At 45.1% G+C, this 23,642-nt stretch overlaps 2 protein-coding genes across 3 annotated transcripts in view; both read left to right on the plus strand.

The window, feature by feature from the left end:
* GTPBP4 (GTP binding protein 4) overlaps positions 1 to 2,425 on the plus strand; it is a 48,336-nt gene extending 45,911 nt beyond the window's left edge. The window contains exon 17 of the mRNA XM_085874294.1: positions 1,110 to 2,425. Within this exon, the coding sequence (XP_085730420.1) occupies positions 1,110 to 1,262 (153 nt within the window). The 3' untranslated portion in view covers positions 1,263 to 2,425. The remainder of the gene's footprint in view (positions 1 to 1,109) is intronic.
* Positions 2,426 to 7,066: 4,641 nt separating this feature from the next.
* LOC147030347 (uncharacterized) overlaps positions 7,067 to 23,642 on the plus strand; it is a 162,587-nt gene continuing 146,011 nt past the window's right edge. Inside the window, exon 1 of one of the 2 annotated variants that reach the window (XM_085874291.1) lies at positions 7,067 to 7,214. The gene's annotated coding sequence lies outside the window, so the exon portion shown is untranslated. Of the gene's footprint in view, positions 7,215 to 21,207; positions 21,698 to 23,642 lie in introns of those variants that run through there. The other variant, XM_085874293.1, reaches the window with a different exon arrangement.

Below are 23,642 nucleotides of genomic sequence, written 5' to 3' on the forward strand. Positions count from 1 at the left end.
GTTATTCCCTTGTTTAATAATTGCCATGCAAGTTTCACCCAGGATGTTTAGCAAATTCATGCTTGTTGGTTATTAGCATACATTACATGAGTTTGGTGATCACAGATTATTTTTTTCAACATTAACCGGTCATTGTTTTTTTTTTTGTTTGATTGGTGTTCAACGCCATACTCAAGGGTATTTCGCTTATATGATGACGGATTCTCCATTTCTTACTCCGTACTACTTAATATGATGGAAAACCGGGAGGAAACCAAGCAAAAACCACCCCCGCGATAGCCGAAGTCACCTCATGTGACTCCCTCATATACCTAAGCAGCTTGATTGGGTGGTAGGTACATCAAATGAGGATGGGTATTCAGGCGTGCTAACCATTAAGCCACGGCGTGGGTCCCATAAAAGTCACAATAAAGGTTCGACCAGGCTTGAACCACGATATGCACCAACTACGGAGCCCATGATATAACCAAATAGGCCATTGTAGTGCTCAGAGTTTATGCTGTGAAAGTTTTACAACCTTTCATTTTTTAGTTTCTCAACTCTGAATATTATGGTGGAACAGTTAACATGAATGAAAGGGAGATAACCAGGAGTAAAGTACTGACAACTCTGGGTTTCTACTTGTTCAGCTTTGACAACACTTGTTTTTTCATTGCGTGGCTAAACTTTACACCATATAAATTATGTGACTCCCCTGGTTATTTGTTAAACTAATATTGTGAGAGGAAACCTTATGTTGCCAACTATTGGCAGGTGCAATAACCCTGAAATTTATAAAAAGTGACATCTCTGGTTTTCCCCTTGTGGTCTTCATCTACATCTATACATATATACATATATACATATATACATATATACATACATACATACATGATGATAGTTTAAGTAATACATGCATACATACATACATACATACATACATACATACATACATTCAAGGTGAGAGTTTTAGTAATATATAGATCAAATGTAAAAACTTCCACTTTGCTTGCAGGCCAAGGGATTACAAAGAACACGTTTGTAACTTCCCTCCGTGATGCTTCCTTTGCATTTGGTGTTGAATGGACATCTTACCAACGATTCAAACTTGCCAAACCCATTCCCCATAGATGATCAAGAAGGCACGGCACATCATGAAAACATCGCAGAAGGGCATGAATCGGGACGCCCGCAAGGGCGAGGCTGACCGGCATGTCTACAACCTGAAACCACGACACCTGTTTGTGGGCAAGCGCAGGCTGGGCACCGCCAACCATCGCTAGGGTCTCCGTCTTGCCATCCCCTTTCTCTCTTGTGTTCTCTCCACCTTTGACTTATTATCTGGTTTATCTTTTGCTACAACTTCCTTCCTGTAGAAACAAAGACCTGGGCACATTTGATGGTGGTGGTGGTGGTGGTTGGTATACCCAACCTCACCCCCACACCACTCGGTTCCCCTGTGGTACTGAAGGAACAAGTTCTGTAACACCAACCAAGCTCTGTACATTTTAACGTGGTTGGTATCTCTCTGTAAACTATCTTTCTCAATGAGGAAGTAAATGGATGAAAATCCAACTGACGGTGACAATGGGTACCTTCTTCATTGCGCTGGAATATTTTAGTTGTTTTAAACCCAATGGTGTTTTCTTGAGTTTGGTTTACTCAGTACATGATAAGCTCATCGATAAACATGTTGTCTGCATCAAAATGGTAAGAGACTTGGTTCTACTAACTGATTAATTAATGTCTGATTGATACATTCGCTTTAAATGCATTTCAGATCTCAATGATCTAACAATCTAATGAGATTAAGTTTTTCTCATCTGGTCTCTGCAATTGTAAAACTTGTTATAGTTACAGAATGTGTTTTTTTTTTTTTTGTCTGATTAATTACCTTTTCCTTTTCCAATCTTTGATCGGATTTGATGATAAAACAATGGAGCCATTAAGAAGAAGGAACATATCATGGGTTGAGAGACATAATGTTGTAACTGCATTTTTGGCGAAAGCGAATAATATGGCTCATGTCCAACAAAACACCATTTCGCGGGTTGAGAGACATAATGTTGTAACTGAAAATTTCCCATTTCCTGCAAATTGCTAATGAAAGATAAATGGTGTTTTGTTAGACATGAGAGCCATTCCATTCAACCTTGCCAAAAATGCAGTTACAACATTAGGTCTCTCAACCCGCGATATGCTTAGTGCTTATTCTGGCAGGACTTCCCCCCCTCCCCCCCCCAAAAAATATGGAGTTGATCTGATTGTATTTATTGAGTCATTGATCTCAAGCCGATCCATCATCCGTATGTTTGTCATTCCCATCTGAGCACTTGGCTCATGATGCCGGGATAGGTTCAATTCCCAAAATGCTGTATTGTTGATTTGTTTGTACTTTTTGCAAGGATTCCAAAGACATGAGTAAAACAATGATGTCTACCTTCAATCACATCGAATACGTCCATGTCATGCAGGAACTATCAATTATAAAAAATAGGACCACTGGATCGGCAGCTTATCTGAGCCCAGGCCTAATGTTGTAACCCAAATTTGGTAGCATTCTGATTGGTGGGTCTGGATAGGAAGATTTTTGAAGGAATTTACACGATTGTCCCAAAAATTTACCAAGTCCATCATTTTGATGCATTCCCGGCCACGTGATTGGCATGACGTCAGAAATTTAACATCCCTGGCCTAATGTACCGCAAATTTGGTATCATTCTGACTGGTGGGTCTGGAGAAGAATATTTTCGAAGGAATTTGCGTTATCGCCATTTTGATACACTTCCGCTCACATGATCAGCATGGCCTCCGTAATTTAACATCAGGACCCTGTCCTAATGTAACCTAAATTTGGTAGCATTGTGCTTGGTGTGTCCAGATAAAAAAAAAAAAAAAATTTTTAAGAAATTTACTACTTTCTGAAAAATTGTAACTGGTCTGGATTTATTTTTTTATTTTATTTTTAGATCCTCGTGGAGGATCTCGAAGTCTTACTCACGTTGTTGTTCTTGTGGACTTTTTGTTTCACAGCCTACAGTTTTCATCGAAACTTCCTGAAACTTGGTGTATATATGTAAAAATACCCTGCGCAGATAGTAACCATCTCCTTATTTTGAAAATTCCTCCAAGAACAAAAATTATGGCATCAAAATATCTCCGCTAATGGAAATCGCCTTAAAAAATTATCTCCGAAACTAGGCAAGCTTTTTGAATTCTGTTTGCGGGAATCGAACAGGGCATTCGCAGAGATGAATTACCGCACATATGATACATCACTATGTGATCTCAATTTTTTTGACGTCATTCCTCTTTTTGGACATTTTTGTTTCACAACCCAGAGTTTTCATTGGATCTTCGTGAAACTTGCCATGTATATGCAGAAAGCCCACGCGCAGGCAGTAACTATCTCCGATTTTGGAAATTCTTCCGAGAAAAAAAGTTGACATCATAATATCGCCGCGAATGGAAATCATCTATACCATTATCTCCGAAACTAGGCAAGCATTTGAATTTTGTTTGCGGGAATCAAGCCGGGCATTAGCACAGATAATTTATCGCAAACCTGATACATCACAGTGACGTGATATTCGTTTTTATGACGTCATCATTAAGAGAACGAGGATTTGAGCTCATTTGAGCTTGTTTAAAAGAAATTTACGAAGTCGGCAAGTTTGACCAACTTGGTCACGTGACCGGAACGAGCTTTTCAATCCCTGTTACCAGTCAGGAGTGGAATGTTGCTGTCAAATTTTGACTGGAGCAGTTGAAATAGGAGACAGATGGACGGACAGTGTTCGAAGACAATACCTTATCTGGAATTCCAATTCCAGATAAGCTAAAATTAAGATGACTGTGGATCTAGTTATGGTTCGAGCTCAAATAACGTGGTTCATTGTGTGCCGGCTGTCTTGCCCCACTCCATCTCTGATGCTTATATTTGTAGAAATAAAACAAAAATTGGTGTTTTGGTATCTATCTATATATTACTAAAACTCTCATCTTGTATATATGTATGTTCCGTAATACAGCCAAAACGGTACACGATAGTGCAAATATTTTAGGGCCGCCTTACCATTCTGCTGCGGTGTGCAGTATCAAGTTTCGTTCCAATCGGGCAACGAAAAAATTATTAAAAAACCAATTCCCGATTCAGTCAAGTACTCTTCGGGAGTATTTTATCAATGCAAACAACCTCAGCGGTGTAGTTCGCTGGAGCTATCTTTTGCTTTTCTTTTTTAAATTATTTTTTTCTTCAACCGCTGTCATAACGGGAACCCAACAGTTTCACGGGTTGTCTAGTATTCTCTAAAAGTCCATTCAAAGCAGGACATAAAAATCAGGTGTTGGTTTAACGGTTAAAGTGGCTGGCTTTAAGAGATTAGGGTCTTGACTTTGAGCCCTTGTCATTCCGTTAAATAACGCCAGGTGTGTTGACTCAGCCTGTCATCCTTCTGAGGTTGGACTTACTAGGCCAGCTTACTAGTAACGGGGCACTGTATCAGTGGCACATCCGCGCTCCAAGCCATGATGCAGCCAGCAGCCACAGGCTGCACATGGAATGATAATCATGTGGACTTTTGTCCATACCTGCATTGTAAATTCCCTTAATTATTATGTTTGGTTTTGGTGTTTTGCAATAAATTTAGATCTTTTGTAATCGCTAAATATCTGGTTATCCCGTGGTTCAGAATCTACCCTTGACCGGTCACATGCTGCTGAAGGTGAGGGCAGAAATTTGGAACTTCATATGGTGCAACTTAATGTTGCAATTTCCAGACTGCAAATACCAAGATTGCAGTTGATAAGCTGGGAATTGGACCCAGATTAGACAGCTGAAGGTGAGTACGCTTCCTGAGCACGTGATAGCAAATTGTCGTAACCGGTGATTATATATAAACAAGATTGAGAATGGGACAGCCGGTTAACAATGATGGTGTGTTTTACGATCCAGAAATCATGCAAGGGAATCTTTTTGTATCGTCAGATACAAACAGCCAGGGACTGAATCCAGATATAATATGAACCCTCCGCATGCTTACATATGTAAAGGGAGTGCCTGTCGCAAATGGACCCTTTTTGGTGTTTGCTGTCATTTCATTCTCAAATTGAAGTCAAAATGAGGGCTCTGGGTATCGAGTAATACTGTCCTGTTACAAGTCAGCTCAGATTGGTTGATGCTTCCACCATCATCATGCAAATGGGTTGTGGTGCTCCATCCCAGTTTGCAACCATTTAACTTTCTCAAATTTATTGGATGATCTGGATGGGAAGCGTGGCCGGTTCACCACAATTCAGAATGTTGTGATGAAATACAACCGGAATCTATTTCAGCAGTTTTGTCATGTTTGGAGCAAATGTTTTTGATTTTCTGCATTCAGATTAGGCCATATATAACCATGCATGATGTCAGCAGTGCCTCATTGCTAACGATTCTAGGAGAGCAACTGTGGTCTCATTGAAAACGAATTATTTACTTTATACAAGTAATCACCATTCTGGTTATAGTTTACTACTCTCCAAAGCATTTTAGAAACCACTGTTCCGTTTTTTTTTTTTTATAACTTTTCACCACAAATGATAAAATTTCAGTTTTATCTTTACAGGTGTTTCACGTTGAGGTTTCAAAGCAGAACTACAGGGTGAGTCATAAGTCCCAGCACACTGTTTTAGCTGCTTATAATTTTTGACGAATTCTAATTTTATAATATCGAATTTCTGGTTATCAACTGTACTTGCTGTCGAGGACACTTCCGGTCTGAAATGACTTTCTTTCCCAAAGATGAAGATTTGATTTTGACCATGCTGGCTTTCCAAAACACTCCTCAATGTCTTGTTGTGCACGTTTAATCATCGTATTTGTGTTTCTCTTCTCGGGGTACCACACCACTCCTCCCAGCCTCTCTTCCACTGTAAATGGACTCCTGTGTGCCATCTTGGTATAATGTATTGTCTGAAGAAAACGGTATAAATAGATGGTATAAGCAGCTACAACCGTGTCCTGCAGAACGACATTCGGTGGAGCGCATACCTCAAACATGTTAAACAGTTTATGTTTTGTATCCCACTGGAAGGCTGGATCTGGATCGGGACCTGAACAAAAATCGGTTTGTTCTTGTCACCGATCCAACCACCCAGTTTCGTCCGAATCTGTCCACAACTTTTTGAGATGTCCTCCCAGCCACACAGTGGTGACCTATGTCCACCTGCGGTGGGTGACGCTTTGAAATGGACATATGATCCATGGTACAGTGTGCATGGTTTTGGAGATTAAAACTAATAAAAGTGGTCTGCATACGGTTTACAGCATCCATATATATTTGATGAAGGTCCATTGGAACCTCTGATTTGTGTCACAAGCAGCTCTGATGGAACTTGAACAAGAGAACCTCTCCTTTCAATCCAGACTTCTCTCTTATACCCAAAGTACAATCGATCCGACCGAACCAACTCGTTTCTTCCTTTTAAGAGTTAAGACAATGCTCGTCGGTCTATGTCAAAAAAAAATCTAAAACTCACCCACCTTCCCCAGACTCTGTGAGCAGCCAGCCACTCGTTATTTTATGTGATCGCCTCGTTTTATACCGAAGTGTACCGTTTCATACCTTCCTGGAACACCATTCATCCCATATTCTCAGTATTTTGGCTTATTTCAGTCTTGATATAAATTTCCATGATGCCGCAGACCTGTACATACATATACAGGATGACCATGACGTGCTCAAAAACCATCTTGGGCATATTTATATCCATAAATCTCAAAGCTTGTTGAAATATTAAGACCCTCGTTGCTTCAAGGGACATTGCCCCCCTTCACCCTGCAAGGTGGTCTCCAGTGGCCACCTGAGTCCCATTTATTAATTTTTTTCAAGGGAGTCTGTCCCAAGTTTGGCGCCCTGTCCCACTGGTCCGGCCGTATGTGCTTTTAGCAGGTTTTTCAACTAAGTTGTGAAGGTGGAGGTTGCAAATGCTTTGAATAAGTTGGTCGAATAAGATCTTCCAAATCTCCTTTTGTTTAAATTCTGATGTCACAATGAAGTTTGTATACATAGTTAGGTTTAATAAAAACAACAGGCCAAGGTTGGGTGAATAAGTCAGATAAGAGTCGTCATTCGAGTCGAACACGTATATCACTGTGCGTAATTATTAACTCACAAGTTCGTTTCCACCACACGTGTCTCTCGCCGAAATAGACCCGCCTGGGATCCAGCTGTACCGTACAAAGGGTCGAACAGGTGAGTGTGAAGTCGTCGTCATCCACAGGTGTGGACTGTTCTCCCCCCCCCCAAACCTCTCGATTTGAGTGGGACTTTAAGGACTGATTCGGAGCTTGTCGATAGAATGTAAAAGGCCGAGGTCCTTTAAAGACCGCAATTAGCGAGTATTTGTATGTCTGTAGTACAGTACTGTCACCTGCGAAGCCATTAGGCATGCATACACGTTTGCTGCTTAAACCCGTTTTGCTTTTGGTTCCTTGCAAAGTAATAGGAGAAAAAGGTGTTACAAACAACATGGGAGGCAAAGACGACAGAGGTTATAAACAGCAGGGGAAGGTGTGAACATGGGGCTTGCATTGAACCAGAGTCTGGACAAACAGCATGAAAAGGAATAGTCTTGGGAGTAAAATGAGGTCTTGGGCAGAATGTGTCAACTTGGTGATTGCCTCAAATTCTTATGTCCCCATCACATTGCCCCCACGTCTCCCACTCAGCCTGGTGTTTGTTTAACGATGAAGGTAGCTGGCTTAAGATCTTTGAGTCTTCAGTTTGAGCCCCTTCCGTGCTGTTAAATAACACCACATGGCTTGATTCTGCCTGTCATCTTCTGAGGTCAGAAGAATGAGTACTGGCTTTCTGGTAATGGGGGCACTGCATCAGCGGTCCGGCCATGCTTCCATAAAAAAAGATGCAAATAGCAGCCACAGGCTGCATCCGAAACAACAACTGTGCCAACTTTACCTGCTCATACGTCATCCCCACTGCCAACTTCACTCTGTTTCTTTCACATCTTATAAGGCACAAAGTTTGTTGTTTTTCCAGCCTCGACCGCGTGCATCGGCGATGGCCCAGATACCATCAGTGTCCGTATTCTCAAATCCTGCTCTGCTGATCTTTCTTCGCCTTTTCTGCTCCGTTCACCCTGCCTTTTTGCTCTTGGCTGTCTCCAATCTACCTGAAAGACGACTAACACCACTCCCATTCACAATATAGGTGTACAAACATCCTATCAACTCCAGGCCAGCACTTCAAATTATAGAAACAGTCATGGAATCGATCGTGGCTGCCAACGTTGTGTGATGCTGTATTTCCTTCTTTTTCAATCGGCCTGATCTCTTCATTATGGACTCCATCCCATCACTCAGATTTGAACATTCTCCAGCTTCTCTTCCAGCAGTGGCCAGGGCTCATAACTACCAAGTGAGGTGTCAGGACCATGTCTATGGACACTTATTGTGCATATGGTAGAGGGGCATCCTGCGCTGTGGCAAATCTCGCTGTATATGTAGTATACGGCCCCTTTACCTTCACTGGCACCGCCATGACGTTGCTATCAATGTAATCCTTTCCTTCCTTCTCCCACTTGAGGCTGGCATGCACAAAGCAATGTCTTAGCCCCAGTATTGTTCCTTGCATACATAAACGACTTTTTCCATGCTCTAACCTCAAGTTCAAAGAACACCTTACCCCACGTAGTCTTGAGAAAAAGTTCATGGGAAGAGTCTTCTCAACTCTTGCTTTTCGTTTCCGACAAGCCGGACATTTTATCTGAATCTCGATATTCCCTAACACTGAGACATCGAGCGGTAAATTTGATTTGTCGAGATGGCGTAAAATAGTGTGTAATATTTTGTCCAAACACTGCTAAACGGAAGGTTTTTGGAAATGCCAAGAAAGCGATTTGTTCTTTACACTGCTCAAGAATGTAATTCATTTGAAAAAAAATAAAAGTTTTAAAGGTTGTACAAAACAAAACTTTTTTTGGAGGTGATGCACCTTCTTTTACAACACCTTGTTGAACACGTTAAATTCGTTATTCGTACCTGTTGTTTGTGTCCTTTATGACATCCCTCTCAACAGTAAGTTTCCTGTTTGGAATGATTTTCAATTTTGTTTGATTCCCAGGCAGGCAGAAAATATTTTTTTTAATTACCCTTCTCCGCTGTGCGCATGCATGCTCGGGACAAGATTCCATACAATTTTCCAAATTCAGAGCCAAAGTACCGCTAAATTGCAGGTTCGTGTTCCGAACCATGTTCTACAATGGTCAAAATATAACGATCAATTGAAATCAAGTAGTTTGTCGACCATGACATCTGTAGACACAAAATGAGGCAATTGCTTAACCCCGCTTTTCACTTCATGTGCATGGTGGTAAAAAAAAAAATCCCTCTTTGCAGATGATTCCACATTATATGATGAAAGACTGTTTCCCACTGATAGGCAGGCAGAACTGCATCTGAAATCACTGCTGATCTGGAATAATTGATTGAATGATGTGACAAATAGATCATGTCTTTCAACTCTGACAAATTTCAGTCTCACCTTATTGTTGAATTTATCCATCTATCTATTTCCATAGTCAACCACCAGGAAAGTTCAATCTCTTGTATGACGCATGACCTTTCCCTGGGCTGGCCACATATCAACGTTGGCTTCCAAAGCCAGCTGCAGAATGGGCATCTTCTGAACTTCAAAGTCATTCTTGAAAAATCAGAACTACTCAGCGTACAAGGCCTTTGTCCATAGGTCCATAGGTCAGGTATGGGAGCATGTGCTGGAGCAGTGCGTCGCTGCGTCCACTTTCCGCCGGTGCTCCAGGAGCCTCTGTCTGGCCATCCTCCAGGCAGATGCCTGGCCCATCCCCATTTTGAGATGCTGATCAACCTGCTGCAACCACGAGGCATGTGGTTGGCCCATTGGTCTGCTCCACTCACGAGGCTTCCTCGCTGAGAGAATCTGGTTAGCAGGATCAGTGTCAGGAAAACGAGCCACATGTCCATGCAGCCACAGCTAACGCTCATGGACTATGCAGGTAACAAATCTCATTTGTGTTTCTCTCAGCAACTGCTCGTTGGACACAAAGTCTGACCAGCGATAGCCAAGCATTCTCCAAAGAGACCTTTACCAAAGGAATTAAGTCGCCGTCTCAGATCCCTGGTCAGAGTCCAAGTCTCACATCCGTAGAGCAAGACTGGAAGCCCCAGGGACGTGAAGACTCGGACTTTTGTCCTCCTGCACAGGTACTGACAGCGCCACACCCGAGGATCCAGTGAATTCATAACTCCCCAGGCCCGACCCAGACGTCTATTGATCTGTGGCTCACAGCCAGCAAAGACATGAATATCACTGCCAAGAAAAGTGAATCTCTCTGTGACCTCAACATCCTTGCCACAAACAGGTACAGACAGGATAGCAACATCTAATATTGTTACGAATCTGGCAGCAATGAGCACTCACCATTCAGGTCCTTTTAGAACAGTTATATCGGTAAGTGTGTATTTATAGTTAGGGCCCCCTACCTGTGTCTAACGGGAATTACATGTGTGTGCTGTGGAGTTTCGTTTACAACAAATCTCCTTCACTTCACTTCACACACCGACGCCATTGCGCACGTGCGTTCAGCCACGTACGTGGGCGGAGATTTCCATCACCTCAGACCGGGACTCCGCCCAGGAAGGCAGGGGCGTGCCCCTTGTCCAATCACGTCACAGAAGGCGACTTTCCCAAGGTACCCCGGCCAATGGGGTTGAGATCACCTCAGATGGTGATTCTCTCACCCCGGAGGAAAATAAAGGAACTCCAGGCTGGGGGTGGTTGTCGTCGTAAAGTCATCGTCGTCTTGGGGGTCGTGGGTCTTGGTGTTGGCTGGTTCGTCTGGTCCTGGGTCATCGTCGCCTTTGATCTTCTCCTCAATCTTGGTCGATTGGAGATCGCGGTACCTGGTGCTTGGAGCGGCATCGTGTTGCGGGTTGGAGTCCTGCCGAGCCGGATCGTCGAAGACCACACGAGGTGGACAGGTCCAAACACAGGCTCTGGTCTCCAGCTCACCTTTCCTCAAGCTGGAAGCCTTCAATAAAGACCTGACTGGGTCCAAGTGTGTGTGTGTGTGTGTGTGTGTGTGTGTGTGTGTGTGTGTGTGTGTGTGTGTGTGTGTGTGTGTGTGTGTGTGTGTGTGTGTGTGTGTGTGTGTGTGTGTGTGTGTGTGTGTGTGTGTGTGTGTGTGTGTGTGTGCCCGGCTTCAAGTAGAATTGTGTAAGTGCTTTCTTTTGCTCATTGTACATTGCATTCCTTATAGTTGTGATAGCTCTGCTCTTTGTGTGTTCCTTTCCCCCTATTGTAAAATAAATACCCCTATTGTTGAGTGTACCAGCTCGTTTCTGTTTCTATCATTGGTGTGCCGCGCTGCAAACGGGAACTAGGAGGCCTCATTGCTGCCGAAATCGTGCAATCAGCCCGGCAGGATTCTGGTACTCTCTGCTTGGGGTACGGCTCGGTAACGGCCCGGATTGCGCAGATCCTGCCGAGGGTGAATTTCCCCGGTAGTTTCGACGACGTGGGTATTTAGGTAAATTGAAATTGGCAATCGACCCTATCCCACTCGATCAACCTATTGGCGATCTTCGGTCCGATAAGGGACCCGTCGGCTCCGGAGTTATCCGGGGTGACGACCTATAAATTCCGGGTGTTCGGTGGAGCCGACTCTACTGCACCATCTAGCGGTCGTGCTCGCCACCGAGACCCGGCCCCACAACAATATGTCATTGAAAGCTTGGATCTTAGTTTGACCCAGGAAACCCGTGATCCCAGTGGCTCTAACTCCTCATTCAGCACCTCGAGGTCCCCAAAATGATATCCAGAATCTCTGCAAAGATGACTGCATCATTTGCGAAATCAATGTCAGAGATCTTGACATTGCCAAACTATGCACCACAGTTTGATCTCTCCGACATCTTCCCCAGAATCAAGTCCGTACAAGCGCTGAAAAGTGTGGGGTCCAGTACACACTCCAGGTGAACCCCAGTAACAACTGGAAATAAGTCAGAGATGGTATCACCACATCTTGCAGCACTCTCGGTACCAGACTATAGTTCAGATATCGGATTGATCAGTTTTGGTGGCACCCCACGAAGACCAAGATCCTCCAGAGGACATCCCGATTCACTGAATCAAACGCTTTATAGAGATCAACATGGGCTGCAAGCAGCCTCTGCCGAAACTCTTGTCTGCGTTCGGTGAGGACCCGATGAGTAAGGGTATGGTCAATCGTTGACCTCTTTGGTGTAAAGCCTGACTGCTCTGGACGCTGGTGCTCAAGCAGACGTTGATGAACCCGATCAAGAACTATCCGAGGAAAGACCTTGCTTGCCCAGCACTTAGAGCAGCGTCACCCCTCAGTCGTTGTTGAAGTCCTGCTGATCACCCTTCTCTTTCCAGACAGGGACACCAAGGCCCCTTCTTCCAGTCAGTTGGGATGATGCCTGTGTTCCAGGCAGAGTACAGAGCTGCATGCAATAACACGAGCACAGCATTTCCACCAGCCTTGAGAAGTTCAGCATGGATGCCACAGATCCCTGGAGCTTTACCCCATTTCAACTGGTTCACCGCAGCCTGTGTTTCCACAAACTAAGATGGGTCAGCAATGGGGATAGTAACACCCCTGACATCCAACTCGACAGCTGGTGGATCAGCCTGGAATAGCCACTCAAAGTAACCGACCCATCGAGCCTTCACTTCAGACTCCTTTGTCAAGAGCTTATCACCCTCCACTCTACCTGCAGTACACCGAGGGATGGGCTTGGAGGAACACAATGTGCAAATTCCCTTGAAAGCAGGACGAGAATCACTTGACCATAGGTGATGCTCTACCCTCTCACAGATTCCCACGTGTCTGGGATAAGGATTCACAGATTTGTCTCTTGCTTGAAGGAATACTGCTCTCCTACATTGGTTGTGACCCCAGCATTACATCTTTCACTCCTGGATTCTGGGTCATCTGAAACTCTCAACATTATTGGCATCTCCATTAATGAGAACTATTCTTCTCACATTGCAGGCAGGTCTGATGGCCTCTGGTTTACCGCCTCTCCTGAGGTATTACTCTCTGTTCCTCAGCCCTCTGATCCTCCTCAGCTTCTCCAAGATGCACATGCTCTTAAAATAGCCCCCACCTGGTTAATCTTCCATAATCCATGCTGACTGCACATTTCAACTCATTTGTTTCTCACTTGTCCCACTTATTGAACCGCTTCCTGACTCTTCTACACATATAATACCATCACACTCTTTGCTCTCGGACCCTATCGGCTGATAGCGCACAATCTCATGCCACCATCTTTTCTATTTATCTGCCTTACCCATGACCTCAACCCTTTTAATTACAGGTTCCTGTATTTCATCTCCTCTCCTCCTATCCAATTGGTGCATTCCCTTGCTCGTTCCACCTACCTGCTGCCCCCCCCCCCCCACCTATCAGGACAGTACATTGCCCTTTTATGCAATCACCTCTCTTCATTCAACACAGAATTTGTGAAGTGACCCTAAGTCGTCGTCAAAATAATTTCCTTTGGGTCGCTGTAGTTTACCAAATAAGCAACCATAACATACTCGATAGCCACACATTTTTCAACAGGGTGTCGAATTGATCAGTTTTGACAATTGTTGTTCAACAGGAGGATCCGGTGCTTTCAAACCAAATTAGATATCGTGTTTGTGGAGTATTGTTTAACTTATATGCAATCGAGAATGCATGAGGAAGTGGTAAATTTTTCATCCAGCTCATTGATCCATATTTTTGTCCTGTTTTGGTTTCATATGTAAGGCTTCCCAAACCCAGAAACACCTGTCATTTTAACTTTCTTTCTCACGTTTGCAATTTGGTGCAGATAACACAATGGTTTGTGGTTTACAATGTCTTACATATCTGCTGATCATAGAAAAACACAACAGAAAACTGGCAGTAATTGTAATAGGTACAATAGCGTTTATGACAATATAATGAGAATGGGCTTTATAAACTTTTCATTATTTTAAGTCACAGCCTTTAAATAACATTTTAACAAACGGCCGACATCATTGAGAAACTTTCCGTTATTGTGTCTGGGTCAAAATATATATATATATATATATATATATATATATATATATATATATATATATATATATATATATATATATATATATATATATTTATATATATACATTGTTACGAAGTTGGGAATTCGATTGCACACAACATACAGGTTCCTTTCGTCAGCTATGTCGATAAGTGCTTGTTCCCTAGATAGCTCACCTTCCATTGTTGAAATGTTCAGAAATCGATTAGATGCGCTATAGATCGATTTAATAGTTAGGGAACGAACAATGGAGACATCCCTCCCCCTCTTCTGCGAAGAGGAAGAACCCTGCCGTCGCGTGACTCATGATGTCAACAACTCCCTCCCACCCGTGGTTGAGCGATGGGATGGATCACGAGGGCATAAGTCACGCCGGGCATGGAGGGGGGGGGCTTAGAAGGATGAGAGGCGATCTTTTCCTTTTGTTCAGGGGCAGAGTAGGAGAGGGCAGAGTTGGAGAAGGGAGTAGAGAGTAGCCGTTCAGCAGACCTTCGGGACCTGTTTGGCTTGGGTTAGGGTTGAGGCCTTCGGAAGTTATTTTTGCTTCGGCTGGCTCGGTGAGCTTCAGCTGAGGCCTGGCTCGGGAGGAGGCTTTTTGCTTTGGTGGTTCAGTGAGCTTCGGCTTCTGCTTGGCTCGGGAGAGCTTTTTGCTTCGAGCTGCTATGTTTTGGAAGGAAGTTGAGCCGGTTGCTCAGCTCGAGCTGTGAATGGTGGCTTCTTCTTCTTCTTCTTTTTGTTCTTCTTGGTTCTTGGAGCTCTTTGTTCTCCGTTTGGTTCCCGGCTTGGTGCGACTCATCGACCTCTTCTTGGAGGTGGTTCCTCGGGGAAGCGGCGCATCGACGGGAAGGATCGGCGCCTCATCTCACCAGCACGTGTTGAGAAGCGCGGGAGGATTCGCGGGAGCTCGGGAAGGATCACGGCGATTGGATCCAGCTTGCTCTCGCTGGAGCCCGGGTCCGAACAACTTGGAGACCACACGAGGTGGAGAGGTTCAAGATAGGTTCTGGGTTTCAGCTCAACTGTCCTCCGAGCTGGAGCCCGTTATTAAAGGCCTCAGCCACCATTACGTGTGTGTGTGTGCGCATGCGTGCGTGCGTGCGCGCGCGCGCGTACGTGTGTCCGTGGGCCCGTCTAATAAGTAGAAACTGCTGTTAAGTGCAAGTGACTGCACATAATAAGTAGACGGTTATCGTTCTTTTGTCGTGCTTTTGTTGCTTGTATAATTGCATGCGTGTTTTGCCTTGTTTAATTGCATACGTGCTTTATTATAATAAATGTCCTTGTGTGAATGTCAACCTGTTTGTTGCGTCCATTCCCTCATTGAACTGCCCCATCTTGCACTTGGAATATAGTTGGTTTTTAAATAGCCGGTAAAGTGATCGGGTCCAATGGGACTGCGCGATAATACCCTGCTCGGTTATCCCAAAAGGAAGCGAGCTGCTTAAGCGGCTCGTTTCCAAGCGGTCCCGTTGAGGTACAATCTCTCGGTCACCTCCCTGCGCGAATAATTAGGAAAATCGAAGATTTGGCGATTGGACCCTGTAGCGCGGGTAGAGTGCGGACAAGGTTGTGGTGGGATTAAAAACCCACCCGTGACTGGTTTCTGGCGTTGTTCCAGAAAGTCACGACTGGATTGTCCGTTCGGTGGCGAAGCGACCGCTATTGGTTAGACGCGGTCGTTCGCACGCCGAAGGGCGGGAAATCTACAACAATATATATATATATATATATATATATATATATATATATATATATATATATATATATATATATATATATATATATATAATGTGTGTGTGTATTGTTGCGAATTCACGCCCGCCGGCGTGCGATCGGCTGCTCGACTCGAATGGCGGCCGCCTCGCCCACCGGACAGACAATTCAGTCGTGGCTCTCTGGGAACTATCGCCCGGAGCCAGTCACGGGTGGGCCTTTCGACCTCACCACAATCGTGCCAATCTGCCACCCGCGTAGGATAGGGTTGTTCGCCAAACTCAACCTACCTAAGTACCCACGCGGATGGTAAACCGGGCGATCGTACCTCGCCGCAGGCCGACTCCGGACACGAACCGCTTAAGCGGTCCGTTCCGTGCTACCCTTTACGTGAAGCAGGATGGAGGGTCAATAAAGAAAGGACGAAGCGAAACGGGAAAACATTTCACACAATGCACATTTATTACGCGACACACGGAAAGCACACATATACAGCCAAACTGCACTTGTATCAAATAAAACAAAAGCAACATTGCAGAGCTACTACCGAATACGCGTACACACGGCAACACTTACACAGTTTTACTTCACAGACGGCGCCAACACACATTCACTCAAAAGCAAAGGAAAGAAGCCACCCTCATAGACGAGGGGGCAGACGTGCCTATAGGCCAATATTCGTGCGTAACTTGAAGGAGCGGCCAGGCCCGCGAGACCGGGGGGGGGGGTCCTACCCGCATCCTCGTGACGCGTTGGTGGACGAGCCGCAGATGTGGCCGCGTGGCTGTGCCCCGACTCCTTGTTCCTTCGCAGGTTTTGTTGGCACGACGTTTGGAGTGAGGTGGGAACGGGGCCCCCTTTGTTGCACTATCTCAGCGCGGGGGAAAGGGGGAATTGTTGATGCTCTGGGGGAGGAGAATAGCTGGCTTGCTTGGGTCCCGCGACGAGCGATCTCCCACCGCGACCTCGTCGCTGACCGCTGTCCTTCTCGCCTCGGACCCAAGCTCCTCAGCCTCTTCCCACAACTCTCCTCAGCCGACTGCAGAACCCACTCGATGCCTTCGCCACCCGACTCCACTCTCTGCAGCTACCACACTCTGCTGCTGCCACACTCTAGCCTCCAACCAAAAATTGACTCTCCCCAGACTTCGGGCTCCACTCGGCTCTCCAGACCCGACTTGACTTCCCCGATTCGCCTTGCGCTCGCCGTTTTATAGGCCGGCAGGAGAAAAGAAGATGCAAATATCCGGATCAGGATCACCTCGGGGGCGGAGCCACGCTCGCCAATTGGACGGAGGAAAAGTGGGCGTGAACCTCCCCTGATCCTAGAATTTGCATATTTCGATTTCACACGGACGCACCTGGAGGCGGGGCCAAACCGCTCCGCGCTTGCTAATTGGACAGATCAGAAGTGGGCGTGTCGCGTTCTTGATCCGAATTCTTCCTCGGAAAGGCCGCTATTTGCACTTGCGGCTCGGTGCGTATCCTGAACGAGCCCAAGACAGCCCAACGCTCAGTGTTCACAGGTGGTGCGGGAATGGTCGTAGGAGAGTGGTGAGGGTGTTGGAGGGTTTATCGGTGGTGGTTTGATGGTTATGGTGCCGTTTGGGAATGACGGTGATGCGATGTTTGCGGGATTGAGTTGTGAAGGTAAAAGTTGTGGCTGTTGGCGTTGTTGTTGTTTGAGGGTTGGAGCGTGGTTGTAGTTGGTGATGATGGCTGGCGTGGTGGTTAAGGTGGTTGTTGTGTGATGGCGGTTGAGACGTGGTTGGTTCAAAATAAAGATAGAACAGAAAAACGGCTATCTCAAAGCGTCGCAGCCCGAATGAATCGCATAAATTCCCTCTAAACAACAGGTTTGGGGAAAACTACACATGTACTTAGAGTTATCTCACCTACGGGCCCTGAATGGTGGTTTGCGAATTTCCACAGCCGTAACAGTATTTGTATATGTGTATGTATATATATGTGTATATATATATATATTGTTGCGGTTTTCGCGCCCGCCGGCGTGCGAACGGCCACGTAACTCGAATCGCGGCACGTCGCCCACCGGACGGACAATCCAGTCGTGACCCTCTCGGACTAACGCCGGGAACCAGTCACGGGTGGACCTTTCGGTCTCACCGCGATCGAGCCAATCAGCCCCCGCGTGGGATAGGGTTGCTCGCCAAATTCGACCTACCTAAGTACCCACGCGGAGGGTAGACCGGGCGATCGCACCTCGCCGCAGGTCGACTTCGGACACGGGCCACTTAAGCGACCCGTTCCGTACTATCAGAATAACCGAGCGGTGTTATCGTCGACCTCGACGGTTCGATTAATTATCGGGCGTACTCAGCCCACTACCAACCCTTTACGTGAAGCAAGATGAGGGTTCAATGGAGGAAAAGACGAAGCGAAGCGGGAGAACAGTTCAACAATAAAGCACATTTATTCGCGGCACACGGGAAGCACACAAATACAATTCCACCAAATGCACACAAAAAAAAAGAAAACACAATTCCATTTACACAAAAAGCAATATAAAAGTGAAAACACAGTGCAGAGCTAATACCGACTACCGAGCACACGGCAACACTTGTACAATTCTACTTCACAGACGGCGCCGACAACACATACCCAAAACCAAGGAAAGAATATCCTCAAGGATGAGGCGGGCCTGAGGCCGAGACCGGGTCGCGCCTACCCGTCTGGTGATGAGACGCGGAGCGGCGATGGCGCCTCACTCCGCAGGCCTCGCGGACAGTGCCAGGCAGGGGGTGGGAAAAGGGGCCCCCTTGGTCGCACTATCTCAGCGCGGGGGGAAACAGGAGGGGGTTGCTGATGCTCGGGGTATAGAGGATCTTTATTATCCCTGGTGTGCGTCTCCACCTCGGCCAGGTCAGCGCCGCCGGCCTTCCTCGGGCGCGCAGCTCCCGGCACCGTCGCGAGCACCCCCTCGTCTGCCTTCGCCGCTGCCGCTTCTCCGCCTCTGGACTCTCCACCCTGGACTCTTCTTTGGGCTCTCCTCGTTCGACTCTCTTCAGCTTCTCCAGCTACTGCAGGCTTCGGGCTCCAGACTTCCACACTCTTCTCTCTCTGCTGACTGACGAACACCGTCCTTTTATCCCCCCGTAGCTTCGCCTTTGACCCCCTCCCTTTGACCTTTCACCTCGCTCCCCATTGGCCCGAGAAAAAGTGGGCGTGAAGGCTTTTTGATCCACAAATTTGCATATATCGATCGTTCTGGAGGCGGGGCCAAATCGCCCCTCGCTCACCGATTGGACGGCAAAAAGTGGGCGTGTGTCGTTTTTGATCCGTTTTTGAAGCACAAAATCCGTGATTTTGTACACGCTGTTCAACGTGCGCCCTGCACGAGTCCAACACCGGTACCCACAGGCGGGGCAAGAACGGTGGCGATGCTACGGTTGCGAGGTGTGACGTGAAGGTCGTGGCGGTTGTGGTGAAGCGGTGGTGTGGTTGGTGGTTGATGTTGTGGTTGTGGTGGTAATCATGGCGGTTGGTCCAAAATAAAGATAGTAAAAGAAAAACGGCTATCCTGAAGAGTCGCAGCTCGCATAAATGACATGTATTCCCACTAGACAACGGGTTTGGGCCTAACTACACATGCACTTACCGAGATACCTCACCTAAGGGACCTGAATGGTGGTTTGCGAATTTGGTAACCACAACAAAATATATATATATATATATATATATATATATATATATATATATATATATATATATTTTTTTTTTTTATTGTTACAGATTCTCGCCCGCCGGCGTGCGAACGACCGCGTTTAACCAATAGCGGCCGCTTCGCCCACCAAACGGACAATCGAGTCGTGGCTTTCCGGATCAACGCCGAAAACCAGCCACGGGTGTGTTTTAAGCACACCAGAACCTTGTCCGTATGTTACCTGCGCGTGACGGTCCGATCGCCGAATCTTCGATTTACCTAATTAATCGTGCAGGTAGATTACCGAGAGATTGTACCTCAACGGGGCCCGCTTGAAACGAGCCGCTTAAGCAGCTCGCTTCGTTTTGGGATAACCGAGCGGGGTATTATCGCGAGGCCCCGTTGGACCCGATTCTATTATCGGTTATTTAACAACCAACTATCTTCCGAGTGCAATATGGCAGTTCAATCAAGGGAAAGGATGCAACGAATAGGTGACATTTAAACAAGCACATTTATTTGCACACACAACACATATGCAGTCATGTATGCAATCAATGGGGGTAGGGACAAGACGCGAGCAAGACAAAGAGCTACCACCGTCTATTTATTATGCACAGTCACTTATACAGTTTTTACTTATGGACGGCGCCACAAACACACACACAAACACCCCGAAAATAAAGAAAGAGAAAAGAAAAATGTGACCGGGTGGTCGGGTTCGCGGGGCTCCGTCCTCCGGTCCCAGCCTTCGCCGCTGGCGTCTCCTCCTGACTCGACAACCCCGAGAGCGAGGGCGCGATCCGGAGCGTCTTCCTCACAACCCACGACCCAGCCACGAATGGCGACCACTCGACAACCAAAGTGACAAAGGCGACAACTCTTTCACCACGGCGACAACGGCACCAAAAGCGACAACGACTACAACTCTTTCACCACGGCGACAACGGTGCCAAAAGCGACAATGAGTACAACTCTTTCACAATGGCGCCAAAAGCGACAACGACTCTTTTACGCTCCTCAGATGTCTTTTTATAGCCCCCGGTTCGCCCCCCGCCCCTTCTTCCAGCACGCGCGAGAAACGTCTCGAAGGGAGCGTTTTTCCGCCAAATCGGGGACGCTCGCCGCCGCTGTATTTGTCTTCATTCTTCTCCTGGAGGGTTGAATCCCCCGCATTGCCGGCGGACATGTCATTCGTGGAGGGGAAAAAGGGGGGGCGGGGATGGGGTGCCGTCGTCGTGCTTTCTTTGACGAATCCAGGCTCCTGGCAACCATTACTGAGGTGGAAACGTGGTGGTGTGGTTGTGAAGGTTGTGGTTAACATGGCATGGCTGGCACTTTGTGGTGGTAGTAATGGTGGTGTAGCATGGTTGTTGGTGATCGTGGTTGTTGTGGTTGGTGGCGCGGTGGGCGTTGTGGTTAGTGGTTGTTCCAAAATAAAGACAGCAAAAGAATAACACTACCTCAAAGATCACAGCCCTGTTACACGAATAATTGCCCGTTAAACATCAGTGGGGAAATCTATCTGAACACAGACTTATCGACATAACTGATCTAAGGACCTATGGTGCTCTGCGAATTTCCACAGCTGTAACAATGAATATATATATATATATATATATATATATATATATATATATATATATATATATATATATATATATATATATATATATATATCTCTACAGTCATGCGCCACTTAACGACGGGGTTACGTTCTGAGAAACGTGTCGTTAAGCGAGGTCGTCGTTGTGCGAACATAATTTTTTTTTTCGTTTTTGTTTTCGAACATCGTACTTACACAAAACTACACACCTAGGCTATATGGTGTCGCGGTGTAGCGTATTGCTCTTCGGATACAAACCTGTACAGCATGTTACTGTACTGAATACTGTCGGCAATTGTAACACATCCAAGAGAGACGGAAGACGCGTTAGTTTTACCTTTGTGCTATTCATGACGGCCATCGGTGTTGTTAGCAGCAGATTACAATCTCCTCTCGCATCGATTATAGAAAGATGAATAAATAGCATTTGGATTTTATAAATACGTAATCATTGTATCGATGTTATAATTTATAAATGAAGAAACGAGCTCCTGTCAGTTGTGATATATATTTTCGGAACAGAGCGATTGTTTTCACAACATGAAAACCTTCACCAAAAATAAATTCGTGTTTTAATTTCGACTGTAACAACGATTTATTCGCGGAATTCTTCAATTCAAAGGTAATTTACTTTCTGGAAGGTAAACGTGGAAACATTGGTTCAGTTTGAAAGCCGATTTCCTTGAATCCCGATTTAGCACGATCCTGTTTTTTCGCGATGACATTTTATGGACCTCAACGATCGCATTATAACAGGGCCACACTGTCGTTTATTATCATTATGAAGGATTATGTACTGTACAGTGTACATAATTGTATGTACTATTTTTATACGACTGGCAGCGCTACGTCGACAACATCACTCGGCAATAGGAATTTTTCAGCAACATTTTTTTTTTTTCCTCAGAGCTGGCAGATCCTTCGTATATGCGATCCGTCATTGCCCGGAACGTCGTAAAGCGGCGCATGACTGTGTATATATATATATATATACATTAGGGACTGTACTTGTTTTCATCACTGTATACCTACTTTTGCAGCCCCATGTATATGTATATGTATGTATGTATGTATGTATGTATATATGTATATATATATATGTATATATATATATATATATATATATATATATATTTATATTTGTTATGTACATACGTTAGGGCAGGGGTAAAGAAGATGGAAATAAGTTGAAACACACACACACACACACACACACACACACACACACACACACACACACACACACACACACACACACACACACACACACACACACATATACACATATACACATATACACATATACACACACACACACACTAAATATATATATATATATATATATATATATATATATATATATATATATATATATATATATATATATATATACATATATATATATATATAGTTGAAAGTGTGTTTGTCTGTGACCTATGCACGCGAAAAGTACTGGACTGATCCTCACCAAACTTCACATGCTGACAGAACATGTACCCGGGAGTGTCCCGATGTAAAAGAATTGTACTTCCGACTTGCGGTTTCCGAATTATGACGTCATCACCTGATTTCGTAACGTTAATTTTTCAAGTTCAGCCGATTGACATGGGGCCAACGCCATTTGCAATAGAATGAAACAATAATGCTGCAGTCAATTGAAGACAATGACTTCCGACTTCCCGGTTTCTGAATTATGACGTCATCACCTGATTGCGTAACGTTAATTTTTCAAGTTCAGCCGATTGACATGGGACCAATGGAATTTGCTAGAGAATGAGAATTAATTAAGTCGCAAATGATGACATGAAACCAGCCTAACATTGTTGAGGCATTATGGTTTTTTTTATCTGATGCAGCAATAAATCTTAACATTTTTAAACTCGAGTCTTCTGCATATAAAACATGGTGGGGGAAATATAATATTATAGTGGTGATGAAAAAAAAATAATAATGGTGGCAGCCTCTACAATTTTACAATTAACTGTGACATATACTCCTTCAGACCCGCCGTCATCCACGGGATTCCTATGCGGAGCACGGGTATCCCTGCTAGTGTGTGTGTATGTATATATATATATATATATATATGTATATATGTATATATATATATGTATGTATATATATATATGTATATATATATATATATATATATGTATGTATATATATATGTATGTATATATATATGTATGTATATATATATATATACATATATATATATATGTTGTTGTTCGTCCTTCGGCTGCTCCCGTTAAGGGTCGCCACAGCAGATCATCCGTTATGATCCGCATACTGACTTGGCACAGGTTTTACGCTGGATGCCCCTCCTGACGCAACCCTGGTCGCCTCTTACGACACAGGGATAAGGATTGGGTTTCACCATGATTCTGGGCTGCCCTACACCCTCTCATAGCGCGGCCCAGTGCAGGGCTCCCGTCCTCAAGCGATCCTCCAACCCAAGCCTCCAAGTAGCCGGATTACAGGCGCACGCCACTACGCCCGGATATATATATATATGTATATGTATATGTATATGTATATGTATATGTATATGTATATGTATATGTATA

This window comes from Eptatretus burgeri, chromosome 3 (assembly GCF_056783735.1).
Source record: "Eptatretus burgeri isolate ZD-2024b chromosome 3, Ebu_testis_v1, whole genome shotgun sequence".
Lineage (NCBI taxonomy): Eukaryota > Metazoa > Chordata > Myxini > Myxiniformes > Myxinidae > Eptatretus > Eptatretus burgeri.